Source organism: Silene latifolia, chromosome Y (genome assembly GCF_048544455.1).
Source record: "Silene latifolia isolate original U9 population chromosome Y, ASM4854445v1, whole genome shotgun sequence".
Lineage (NCBI taxonomy): Eukaryota > Viridiplantae > Streptophyta > Magnoliopsida > Caryophyllales > Caryophyllaceae > Silene > Silene latifolia.
This window is the reverse complement of record NC_133538.1, coordinates 48,213,610-48,227,546: the sequence shown is the minus strand read 5'-3', so window position 1 is coordinate 48,227,546 and position 13,937 is coordinate 48,213,610. Positions and strand designations below refer to the sequence as shown.

Genomic DNA, 13,937 nt, shown 5'->3' with positions numbered 1-13,937 from the left:
GACAAAGGACAGGCTAAATGTAGGATGTAGTAAATAGGACAAAAAGGATATTTTTGGCAGTGTGGAGCTTATGGGCAAATTGAATAAAGGGGAACCTCTACCACATGTGTCAACTAACCACAGACCGAATGCGTACAGGTATTTAGAAGAATAAGTTCATATTTATGCACATTTATGTGACATTCCTTATAAGGAGTACTACTCACATTCCTAAATAAACCGGTCATAGATGTCACCAGTTATAGGCTCTAATAACTCAGAAATATGATGTAGCTTGCCAATTTTCAAAGTCAAGTCTCAAGTCCAGCAAATAATTAACGAAAACTCGTAGATTATGCATATGATTCTACTAATAACATGTAAATCAAGCAAGGCTCAGGCAAAAATAGGTGCAAGTGCTATATCATCCTTGAAATACTACCGTTCCGACTCGACCTATATGCTAAAATAAACGTGCATTTTATGGAAATTTTTGAAATTTTTCAATTTTTTTGATGTTTTCTGTATATATAAGAGAAATGAAATAAACAATGCAAAACAAAATTAAACGTGAATGCAAGCAAATGATATGCGACGCAAAACCCTTCCCCAAACCAAATCGCACAATGTCCCCATTGTGCAAAATCATGTAATGAAAGAAAAGAGAAATGGGAATTTGCGAGAAAATTAAATAAACATGACGTGAAGTGGAAATCGGGAACTTACAAGACTTTAAGCGCATCAAAGGAAACCTCCCCAAACCAGCGTGAGCTAGGAGGTTTCAGTAGCCAGCAATGCTACGAAAAGGTACCTGAAAGACAAGTAAAACCCACGCATAAAATCGAGAGAACAAATTTAAAGCGGTAAAATGGTGCACGAATGAGAAAATTAGAAGAAATAAGTAATTTGACGGAAAGTAAAGTGGAGTAGAAAACTCCCTTAAGTCCGCAAATCGACCAAACACAACAGGGGAGAGGTCGTGAATAAGGACAGCAGCGTCCTTGGTCGATCGACCAAAAGGGGCGATCGATCGACGGATGAACAGAACGAAGCTCCTGGAAAGTGCAACTCGTCGATCGACCAAGATGGCAACGATCGATCAAAAATCTTCTTTGTACTCCTTATTTCTTCGTATTTGCTCAATAACTTGAGCTAATGAGGTCTAAAAACCTGCAAGTGCACAATAACACGCGCCCAAAATTGCGCAAAACCCAGAATAAAGTCTAAAGCATATAAAATCCTAAACAACAAAATAAAATGCGAAGTTTCGCGCACACAAAAGCAATAAAAATTGTCTTAACAAAAGCAAATAAATTGAAGTTTATAAAGAGCTCGATCAACTAATAGTTGATCAAGAAAGACCACGGTATGACCCACTTCGTCGCACCGGCTACTAGAGGTAGCCTCAACGGTGCTTATTTGAGCAGCTGCACCCTTCTTAGCTTCCACGTCCGTATGGCTCAACGGATCAACAATCTCATCATCTCCCCAGTCAAGGATCTCTTCGGGCTTGTCAGAATCCAAATAAGACTCTCTGGCTTTGACCGGCTCGTCATCAACTATCTCATCAATTCCATAGCTCAGGCAACCAAGACCTCCTCTTTGAATGATAGGCTTTGCTACAATTGGAGCAACTTGCGGCACTTCCTTCCCCAAACCAGCCCCTGCATTATCAGAAATAGACAAATCTTCCTCCAATTTGCTCCCAGTCTGGGGCGGAGGGGTTAACACGGAAGTAGTAATAGAGATAGGCAATTCAGGAAGCACAAAGTACGATTTCTTTTCAGAAACCGTATTACAAGTTACAGGCCACATGGGGTCCTTTTTCTTAGCCGGCTGGGCAAAGACAATAGAATGCTTGCCTACTTTGAAAGTCAAGGTACCTAGACCGACATCTATGTTGCACCGGCGGTGTGCGTAAATGGCCTACCCAAAATAATGGGAATATGAGCATCCTCAGGCATGTCAAGGACAACAAAGTCAACAGGGAAGAAAAACTTCCCTATTTGGACAGGGATGTCCTCTAGGACTCCTATGGGTTGGACCGCGGAGCAATCAGCCATCTGAACTGTCATGTCTGTCACTGCGAACCTAGTCAATTTGAGCTTTCTAGCTAGACTCAAGGGCATGACGCTTATACTAGCTCCTAAGTCACATAATGCCTTCTCAATGGAGAAGGTACCTATATTGCATGGAACAGAAAAGCTGCCCGGGTCCTCTAACTTATGGGGTGCAGTGTGGGACAGGTAAGAGCAAGACTCTTTGGTTAAAGCGACCGTGTGCACATGTTCAAGTGACTTTTTCTTAGACAGGAGTTGTTTCATAAACTTAGTGTATGCAGGCACTTGGTTAACCAACTCAAGGAAGGGTACCTGAACATTCAAGCTACGAATAACTTTCTCAAACTTACTGAAAGATACCTGTTCCTTTGTCGGCACTAGTCTCTCCGGATATGGGGCTGTAAGAAGTACCTTAGCCCTCTCCTCTAAGTTGCGCATGCCGGCATCCGTGGACTTAGGCTGGAAGTCCGTCACCTTCTCCTTGTTGAAGCTTGACCCCTCTTCAGACCGTCTCAAATGTGATCCATTAACCGTCGTCGGATCGAACTTTGGGGCCGGGACTGACCCATCAAGACTCGGGTCTTGTCCTAATGTCTTCGGGGATGTCGAACCCGGAACAAATGGTCTCTCAAATTGTCGGGCATTGAAGGACCAAATTCCTCGCTATCAATGATAACCTTGGTCGATCGACCACTTTGTCCTCGATCGATCGCCGTTCGCCTGATTCGAAGCTCTTAAGCCTCAGAATGTATCATCGATCGAGGTGTATCAATCGATCGACCGATATACCTGGTAAACTTTGTTTCTTTGATTTATTCGTTGAAGCTTTCTTTTGACTTGTTTCCGGCTCATCTTTTTCAACAGCGTCCTCGACCATGGCAGGACCCTCAAGGGTGGACCCACTCCTCAAAGTGATCGCATTTAAGGTCTCCTTTTGGTCAGTTTGGGTCGGCAAGTGTCCGGGAGCTCGAGTGTTACTTTTGCTAGCCAATTGAGCAATTTGGCTCTCTAGTAGCTTCATCCCGGCCTCTCTTGCTTGGGACTCCTTTAGCAACAAGTTCTTAAGCTCGAAAAATTCAGAATTCTGCGATTGTTGTTGCTGCGGCACATAGGGAGGTTTCTGATATTGTTGTTGCTTTTGATGAGGAGGTACATAAGGTTGCTGTTGCGGCGGATCTTGAGTTGGGTTCAGGACATTTTGGCTCCTCCAACTCAAGTTTGGATGGGTATTCGGCTCATAGTAGGTGTTTGTCTGCTTATAGTGTTGAAAGGCAGCACAAGACTCAAAGGGACTAGGGCAGTTTTTCGAAACGTGTCCCTCAGCTTCACACCTTTCACAGACGAAGGGACCGTCTGACACAACATTTACTTGGTAAATCCCACCTTTAGAAGCTTCTCCTAGTTCATACTTGTCAAATCTCGCAGTAAGAGCTTCAAGCGCAGCAACAGAGGAAGATTCAAAGACTCTCCTCCGGTTCCCCGGAATTACCATACTCAGCCTTGTGGGTGGCCAGATCGTCAATGATCTTCCACCCCTTGGTTGCTCCCAAGTTCTCAGCAAACCGGCCATTAGCTGCAGCGTCCAAAATGGCCCTCTGATCGTTGTACAACCCATTATACAAATGATTGCACAAGCTTCATTTTTCGAACCCATGGTGCTGTATGGTTCGCACCAGCTTCTTAAATCGGACCCATGCCTCGTGGAAGTTCTCATCTGGCCCTTGTTTGAAACTTGTGATTTGGGCTCTAATAGCAATCGTCTTTGAAGCAGAAAAGTACTTCTTGTAGAATGCCAATGCCAAGGAATTCCAATCAGTAATCCCATGAACGGCTCGGTCCAGATCTCTATACCACTCCCTTGCAGCATCACGAAGGGAGAAGATAAACATGGTCTCCTTAATCTGGTATTGGGTCACGCCAGCTGGTGAGGGTATGGAACAGCAGTAGTCAATAAAGGTCTCCATATGCTTAGCTGCATCTTCATTCGCAGCTCCCGAATCGGTTTCTCTCAACCATGTTAATGTATGAAGGCTTTGGTTCGAACTTCCTGGCATCTCCCGGTAATTCGAACCCCTTATATAAGTTTTCAGCTGTCGGCTCAGAATGAGTAGCTATACTCGCTTCCTCGGCCATGACTGGAATTTCTGGGGAGGTAACTGTCTCGGCTGAAGAAGTGGAAACGGGTGAAGAATGTGGGTCTTCTTCGAACAGGTCGTTCTCGTAATAGCTTGACAGAGTACTCAGCTCTTCCTCTGTCGGTAATACCCTTTGTGTTCGTCTCAACTCGCGCAAAGATTTCTCTATCTCAGGATCAAATGGTACTAGTTCACCACCCTGTGACCTGCACATAAGAAGAAACTACAAAAAGAGTATAAGAAAAGTTTAAGGAACAGAAGTCCCTTAAACTAAGAAAGACTAAAAATAAAACAACTAAAATTAGAACTATTGCCTCCCCGGCAACGGCGCCAAAATTTGATACCCGTCGTTGTGAGTACCAAAAATAAGATTTATAATTTCCTATTAAGACTAATCTAGGCTAGTGGTAACAGGGTCGAACCACAAGGAGGCAGATGTAAATTCTAGTCGATTTATATTCAGTCTAAGGTAACAATTGTGGGGGTTGAGTGGAATTGGTCTAAAGCTAAGAATAAATAAAGACAATAAACTAAAAAGATGGTTTAAACAGATAAAGAAGGGGTACTAGGATGGTCTGTTCATTAAAGCTTCGGCGGCAGCATACTAAACAGGTCTAAATCGAACACAAGTGAGGCGGGAAACAAGAGGTCCTCTCGGTCCACTCTTAACTAATAGCATCTCTCGATCTCGCTATAGGTCCCTAATATCACTAATACTGACTCTCGTCCTGAAAAGTAACTAATGGTCTAAACTATACCTATCTTTCGATCTCAGCACAGTTTAGTCGTCTTTAATTGGTGGTCAAATAACTTTCCCTATCTTTCGATCTAATGGGTCAGTCATAAATTAAGCATCTAACTGGTCGCATGCATTCGATTTGTTAAATACAACATTAAAATCAATTAAAACGAAGGGTAACCTCACGAGGTCAGTCAATCGACCGAGAATGCCAGTCGATCGACTGACACGCGAATCAGTCCATGTTCAATACTTTGCCGCCTATGCTAAAATTCGCCTACATCCTAGCACAGACTATTTAGCTACTCATGCTAAGGGTAAAAACAATAACATTGACGATAAGAATTACTGAATTCATGCTTGAAACGATAAAGTAAACAATTAACATAAACAATAAAATTGGTTGCGGGAATTTAACTATCAATTCTACACTAATGATGAAATAAAGCAATAAACTGAAATTAGGACAGATGAATACCGAATTTGCGGAGGAAAGATTAGTTAATAAGAACCGAAAATCCAATGCTTAACAATAATCCAAACCCTAATGAATAAATAAAGAACTGTTTGATGTAAAACTTAATGTAAAACTACTGAATAAAGCTTGATGAAAACTGAATGAATTAGGTTACGTTATAAAGAGAGTATACGTAACATAATTCCTAAACCTAGTAACTAGTGGGCTTGATAAATCTCGATCTTTTAATTCTCGTCTGGAATAGCGTCTTGGTCGATCGACTGAAGTTGCCGGTCGATCGACTGCTTAGCAGTGTACAGTAGCTTCTGTACCCCGATGGTTGGTCGATCGACTGATGGAGGTGGTCGATCGACTGATTAAGCTTCTACTAGACTTCTATAAACTCGTGGACTTGTCTTTTGGGGCCTTGAATTGCGCACCAAGCTCGTTCCTCGGGTGAATACTTCACGTCATATGCAATGCAGGATACTCGGGGACGGATTTAGCTCGAGTTCCGCTGGATTCTTCACATTTCTGCAATAACGTACAAAAATACGGAAGTAGACGGAAATAGGGAGAAATGTAGCATAAACTACATGCATGAGCTCTGAAATGCGTGTAAAATGGGATGTAAAACATCATATAAAAGACACGCATCAGTCACTTTTGCATTTTTATTGTTATATTTTTTTATGTGAGTTGGCATTCTGACAACATTTACACTTTTGTTGACATTTACACTTTTAAAGCATCACATTTACACTGCATTCCTACTCACATTTAAACTTTTGGTGTACTTTTACACTTTTGTTGACAATTACACTTTCAGACAATCACATTTACACTTCCTTTCTCCTACACATTTGGATGTTTACTCTTTTTGCTATAGTTTTACATTTACACTTTTTAATTGTTATATTTTTTATGTGAGTTAGCATTCTGACAACATTTACACTTTTGTTGACATTTACACTTTTAAAGCCTCACATTTACACGCATTACTGCTCACGTTTACACTTTTCCTGTACTTTTAAATTTACACTTTTTTATTTTTATAGTCACCTTTGCATTTTTATTGTTATATTTTTTATGTGAGTTAGCATTCTGACAACATTTACATTTTTATTGACATTTACACTTTTAAAGCATCACATTTACACTGCATTCCTGCTCACATTTAGACTTTTGGTGTACTTTTACACTTTTGTTGACATTTACACTTTCAGACAATCACATTTATACTTCGTTTCTGCTACACATTTGGATGTTTACTCTTTTTGCTATAGTTTTACATTTACACTTTTTAATTGTTATAGTCACCTTTTAATTGTTAATATTATAGTTTTAATTTGAGTTAGCATTATGAGAACATTTACACTTTTGTTGACATTTACACTTATAAAGCATCACATTTACACTGCATTTCTGCTGACATTTACACTTTTGCTGACATTTACACTTTCAGAACATCACATTTACACTGCATTTCTGCTGACATTTACACTTTTGATGACATTTACACTTTCAGAACAGCACATTTACACTTCATATCTGAGGACATTTACATTTACACTTACACTCTGTGCACATTTACAGACTTGGTAAAACAGAATGGGGTTCAACCTGACAAGCAGGAGCTGTGTAGGGAGGTGGAGAAGAGGTTTACACCGTACATCGACCAGAAGTTTGGGGGGTTAAGGATGCGGTGACTTTTTATAAGATATACGCCATTTCTTGTGGCTTTGATGTCCGTAGGTACACAACAAAAAAATGGTGTGGCGGTGAGATCAAGTCAAAGCTCGTCGTCTGCAATCGAGAAGGTTCCGCTCACAAGACGCCCAGAGAAGATCAGGATGACGGACTGGATGGGGAGAAGTCACAGAGGATATTCAGGGTCACTAGAGTGGGGTGTAAAGCGAGGATACGACTATATATAAAGAATGGTATTTTATTAATTGACCGGTTCCACGAAGGTCACAATCACGAGCTTATCTCACTTAAGGACAGAGAGTTCCAGAAATTGTCGCGTAACATAACAGATTATCACAAGATGATAATCGTTTTAAACTCAAGGGTTTGTAATACATAATCACTCTCTATACTAAATAAATAATTCCATTCATGTTATATTTATATGACGTATCTGTTAATGATTGATTGGCAGATGAAGATAGGAGCAACAAAAACATACAAAATCTGCAAAGAACAAGTGAATGGATACAAAAACATTGGAGCAAGCTTAAATGATTTTAAGAACTTCCATAGGGATGTTAAATGTTTCATTCACGAACGGGATGGTCAGTTGTTTGTTGACCATTTCAAGGAAATGACTGAAACAAGAATAGGTTTCTACTTTGACTATGACCTTGACAATGATGGCAGCCTAAGTAGGGCCATATAGGCGGACGGTACCGCCCGAGATAATTACAAAAATTTTGGTGATGCGGTGTCATTCGACCCAACTTACTCCACCAATAAGTATTCTATGGTATTCACACCATTCACAGGTGTTGACCACCATAAACGATCTGTGACGTTCTGTGGGGCTCTAGTTGCAAGGGAAGATTATGAGTCGTTTAATTGCGTTTTCATCCGGTTTTTACAAGCAATGGGGGGTAAGGAACCCGAGTACATAATTACAGATCAGGACCCAGGTATTATCAAATCTCTCCCTCTTGTTTTCAAGACAGCGCGCCATCGGTTCTGTATGTGGCATATAATGAACAAAATTCCAAGTAAGTTTGGCGTCTCGAGAAGCGATTATAATGAGTTCATCTGTAAAATTAATGACATTATATGGGACGATGAGCTTGAGGCAGCAGAATTTGATGGTATCTGGGAGCAAATAATTCAAGATCATGGTGTTGGCGTAAATGATTCGTTTGCAGATACATATGCTATAAGGGGACAGTGGGTGATGGCGCATTGCAGAGACTTGAGGATGGCGTCGATTATGAGGACAACTCAAAGACCAGAGAGCGAAAATAGCTTTTTCAAGAGGTTTGAGCACAAGTCAGGAACATTGGTTGAGTTTTGGATGCGTTTCGAGAGCGCTATGGACCAACAAAGACATATACAGAAGCAGCTTGACAACATGGATAAGCACTCGTCCGCAACGGCGTCAACAAATCTGGCATTAGAGATTCATGCTGCAAAGGTGTACACCTATTCAGCTTTCCATAAATTCAAATAAGAAGCCATCTTCTCAATTGATACATGTAGAACAGGAGGTTTCACTGAGAGAGGCAAGTTAGAGGTAACTACTGTCAAAGATTCAACCAGAAAGAAGAATTTTGAAGTTGCGTACAGTCCAGGTAGTTTACACTTCCTATGACATTTACACTTTCTGTTTTTATCTCATTTAAATTCCTATAACTTAACATTTACACTTCTCATAACGTAACATTTACACTTCCTATTAGTTTACATTTACACTTCCTATTAGTTTGCATTTACACTTCTAATAACTTAACATTTACACTTTACAATTGATGACATTTACACTTTACATCATATGACATTTACACTTCCTATACCTTAACATTTACACTTTTCCACTTATTGACATTTACACTACATTTCATGACATTTACACTTTACATCATATGACATTTACACATTTAAATCCCTATAACTTAACATTTACCCTTCTAATACCTTAATATTTACACTTCCTATTAGTTTACATTTACACTTCTAATTACATAGCATTTACACACTACATTTCCTGACATTTACACTTTACATCATATGACATTTACACATTCAAATCCCTTAAACTTAACATTTACACTTCTAATACCTTAACATTTACACTTCCTATTAGTTTACATTTACACTTCTAATTACTTCGCATTTACACTTTACAATTGATGACATTTACACTTTACATCATATGACATTTACACTTCCTATACCTTAACATTGACACTTCTAATACCTTAACATTTACACTTCCTATACCTTAACATTTACACTTTTCCACTTATTGACATTTACACTAAATTTCATGACATTTACACTTTACATCATATGACATTTACACATTTAAATCCCCTATAACTTAACATTTACACTTCTAGTACCTTAACATTTACACTTCCTATTAGTTTACATTTACACTTCTAATTACTTAGCATTTACACACTACATGTCATGACATTTACACTTTACATCATGACATTTACACATTCAAATCCCTATAACTTAACATTTACACTTCTAATACCTTAACATTTACACTTCCTATTAGTTTACATTTACACTTCTAATTACTTAGCATTTACACTTTACAATTCAATACATTTACACTTTACATCCGTGACACTATTTTTAACGTTCACACTTACATGCTAGCTTTATCTGATGACACAGGTACACGTAAAGCAAGTCGGTTGTACGATGTTTGAAAGAACAGAATCCTATGCCGCCATATAATATGGATTTTTTTCAAAGAAGTGGGATAAAGACTATACCAGAAGATTATATTCTGAATAGATGGATGAAAGAGTATCTCCGATTAAGGATTTTCAATACTAATGGTGAAGGAACAGAAAACATGCAAGTCATCGATGAAAAACAAATTGCAATGTCAATAATGTGGTCAGAAGTTCATGAAGCTGTAGGGCTCCTTCGAGACAAAGGAATAGCTGATGTTGACAGCTTTTCCGCTGTAATTAGATCATTTAAATAGTCCCTGTCACCATTAGGGGAAGTGTTGAATAAAAATCAACAAATGGAGAAATTTCTGAATTGTACGGCATGTGAGGTAGTGACGATATTGCCACCAATGAATTCGAAAAACAAGGGCACCGGAAAAGATTCTTTGTCACCAAAACAAAAGCAATGGTGTTGGCTAGGAAACCCAAACGTAAGTGTAAGAATTGCAAGAGAATGACAAATCACGACAAGAGAAACTGCCCTAACCCCTTCTCAGCAAACACGCCATTGTGCGAAGGGTCGTCTGAACCAGAAGAGGATGAAGGAGAGGAGGAGGAAGAGCTGGAGTCAGAACAAGAATAGACGTCAGATCACTGACAAGTGTTGCTCTATATATTTTGAGTGTGTAACTTAAAACTTTGATGTGCTATAAATGGAGCGGGCGATAAGGAATTGGTCTCATGGCAGCGTAACTTTGAACTGCAGTTGGTGTAACTTTTAGTAACACCAACGTTAGAGTTACACTGTCATAAGACCAAAATCTCTTTGTTTTATTAGATAGCCAAACATTGTGTTACTTGAACTTATTTTGGATTACTTATGTTATTTCAAGTAACAGTTACACTTATTTTCAAACAACTGGTGTTAACATTTACACTTCCCATGGCAGCACATTTACACTTCCAGTAATTTCACATTTACACATACTATATCATCACATTTACACTTTGAATATCTTCACATTTACACTTCCAATTTAGTCAGTTTTACACTTCCTATTTGTTCACATTTACACTTCTCCTATATTCAAATTTACACTTCCTATTTGTTCTTATTTACACTTTTTTTTGTTCACATTTACACTTGGGCTGTCACCAAATTTACACTTCCCATGTCACCACATTTACACTGCATTCAATTTAATTTCAGTGTGTTTACATTCACACTTTTCAGTATGATAAAGTTGACACTGACAGTGTTAACATTTACACTTTAAGTGTGTTAACATTTACACTTAAAGTGTAAATGTGACTAAATTACAAGTGTGATAACAGTTACACTTGCAATTTAGACACATTTACACTTTGAATAAACTATGATTATAAATGCCAAAAAATAGTCAACCATTACACTTCATTAGTGTAATTTACCATTACACTTCATTCTTTGTAAAGCTTACACTTGCAAACATTGCCAACCACAAAGACAAAACATTCTTTTCTAAGTTCAAGATTGCCAAACAAAATACATTTAAAAAAAAATATGTCCACAAATTGTTCACTTTTTCGACAACACAGCCTTAATTTTGCGCTTCTTTTGTAACTTGGCCCATAAATCTTCTTTTCCAGCGATAAACCCATTCAACTTTGCTTCAAAAATGTCTCTGTTGACATTTATGTCAGCTAGAACAAGCGTCGCCACCAACTTGACTACCAAGTACCGTCGATTCCTCTTCCTCTCCAAGTCTGGATGCTCAAAAGGTTGACCCTCGTACATCAGCATATACATCATACAGAAAATCCCGATTCTGTTATGTTAGGAAGGGGTGTTTGGCGCTGAACGGGATTTGCCGATGCTCAAACCTAGTAATCTCATATCCCCCCGTCCGTTCGACGTCCAAATAATCGCTAACAAAGTGATGCCACTTGGCGAGTAACATTGCACATTTGATCGATCCCGGTTGGCATGATGTTGGTAGTCAAGGAGATCAACGATTTGTTGTCCAAAATTTATACACACGCATGCAAAGTGCCCACCAATGTTGACAGGTACGAATATAAACTCGGCATTCAAAGTTGAAAGTTTTATCACGAGTCCTGGATGAAGGTATCCCAAATGTGATACCCGATCGGTGATGTCATTAGACTGTGAGCCGCTTCACGTATATCCAAAAGCTGCATGATACATTCCTGTTCAGAGGAGTGAGTGAGACTACATAATAAAAGTAAGAACTAATGTATAACTTTTAGGCTTTGTACGGAGGGGAAGGGTGTACCATATGACGTATCCCAAAGAAGGCCATCCTAGGAAGTAAGTGTTCAACAGACTCCAAATGGTTCAGCAAAACAGCCCACGACTCAATGACAACAGGCGACATTACAACCTCAGGAAGCATGGTCATGATGTCGGACGGCGCATGCGCGGCATGCCTCTTTGTACCAAGAGATTGATTCACTGCAATAAAACACACGTATAATAGTAAGAAATTGTGAAGTAGTTACAAATTAAATATCGTAACTAATTGGCCCTGTTATAAGAGTCTGGCAGGTACTAACGAATTTTCAAAGTTGTAGTCGTCTAACAAGCAATAGTCCAGCGCATGCTTTCGACGTGATCGAATACCCCTGACCAAGCTTTGATTGTTCCTTAAGAAGGTCGAGACAACAAGAGTCTGCATACCAGCAGCCCCACAGCCAATTGAGCAAGTCAAGCCATCCCCCCCGCCCTAGGGACGGCTCCGTACGGCTGACAAAGGTTGGCTGCCTGACGACTGCGCTGACGCTTGAACAACAACGGGGCTGCTTTCCGCATGTATGGCTACAAGATTGACCACAGAGCTTCCTTCTACGCGTTTAGGGGGTGGGACTGTAACACGGGGGCGTTTACTGTACGTAATCTCTTCCTCATCGTCGAGGCTCCGCTTCTGTGCAACATTGGAGACCGGGTTCAGACCTTGACCATACTTTTCCCTGAATTGGTTTATCCTTGAGCGAACGCTCTCCCTCACTTTGTTATGGTCATTCAGGATAAGAATCGACACCACTTCAGCTCGGACGAGGTTCAGAACGTCCCTCTCACCTAAGGCGTAGTCAAATAGCTTCCCATTGAAAAGCAGCATGTGTATCATCATGTACACCCCGTAATCAAACGCAGAATAACCCATACCTTGCCATTTAAATTCGACATTTACAAATTTGAACCCGGCAACCTTTGAACCTCTGACAAACCCTTTAGACTCCAGATACGCACCCATTAAATCACACTGTAAAAGGAATTTAAAAAAAAAGTCAATTTAAAAACAGTGTTTACAATTCCAGACTACATCAACACTAAAGAACAAATTAAGGTATGCTATTTATAATTATTACCGCAATACGGGAAATTCCAAAATATGGAAGCTTCTCAAAATCATCGTCGTATCGACGGTTGTCCAAATACTCTATCTACTCGGAAACGAAGTTTATGCATGCACAGCTGTAATGATTATTATTGCCAGATAAGATCGGGATGAAGACCTGGCGGGTGTGACAACAAAGACATAAAAGATACACTCAGTACAAATTTCAGATTTACACTTTCAATAATTCGTCACATTTACAGTCCATGTGTCATGACATTTACACTTTCCATATATTCACATTTACACTATATATGTCATGACATTTACACTTCATATTTAGTCACCTTTACACTCCATGTGTCATAACTTTTACACTTCACTATATCTCACATTTACACTTCCTATGTAATGACATTTACACTTTCCATATATTCACATTTACACTTTATATGTGCTGACATTTACACTTCCTATTTAGTCACCTTTACACTCCCTATGTCATCACATTTACACTTTCTATATAATCACATTTCCACTATACATCATGGCATTTACACTTCACTATGTATCACATTTACACTTTATATTTCATTACATTTACACTTCACAATATCTCACGACATTTACAGTTCACTAAGTCTCACGTTTACACTTCATATGTCATGACATTTACACTTTACATATATTCACATTTATACTTTATATGTGCTGACATTTACACTTTCTATTTAGTAACCTTTACACTCGCTATGTCATCACATTTACACTTTCTATATAATCACATTTACACTATACATCATGACATTTACACTTCACTATGTATCACATTTACACTTCATATTTCATG

General features: G+C 39.2%; 1 protein-coding gene across 1 annotated transcript; it reads left to right on the top strand.

Moving 5' to 3' along the window:
• The first annotated feature begins 7,855 nt into the window (after positions 1-7,855).
• On the top strand, positions 7,856-8,563 carry LOC141627996 (protein FAR-RED IMPAIRED RESPONSE 1-like). Its single transcript, XM_074441191.1, has one exon. It carries the CDS (start codon positions 7,856-7,858, stop codon positions 8,561-8,563), a length of 708 nt encoding a protein of 235 aa, XP_074297292.1.
• Positions 8,564-13,937: the final 5,374 nt, after the last annotated feature.

Coding starts and splice junctions, on each gene's coding strand:
- LOC141627996 (XM_074441191.1), top strand. CDS start 7,856: ATGGTATTCACACCATTCACAGGTGTTGACCACCATAAACGATCTGTG.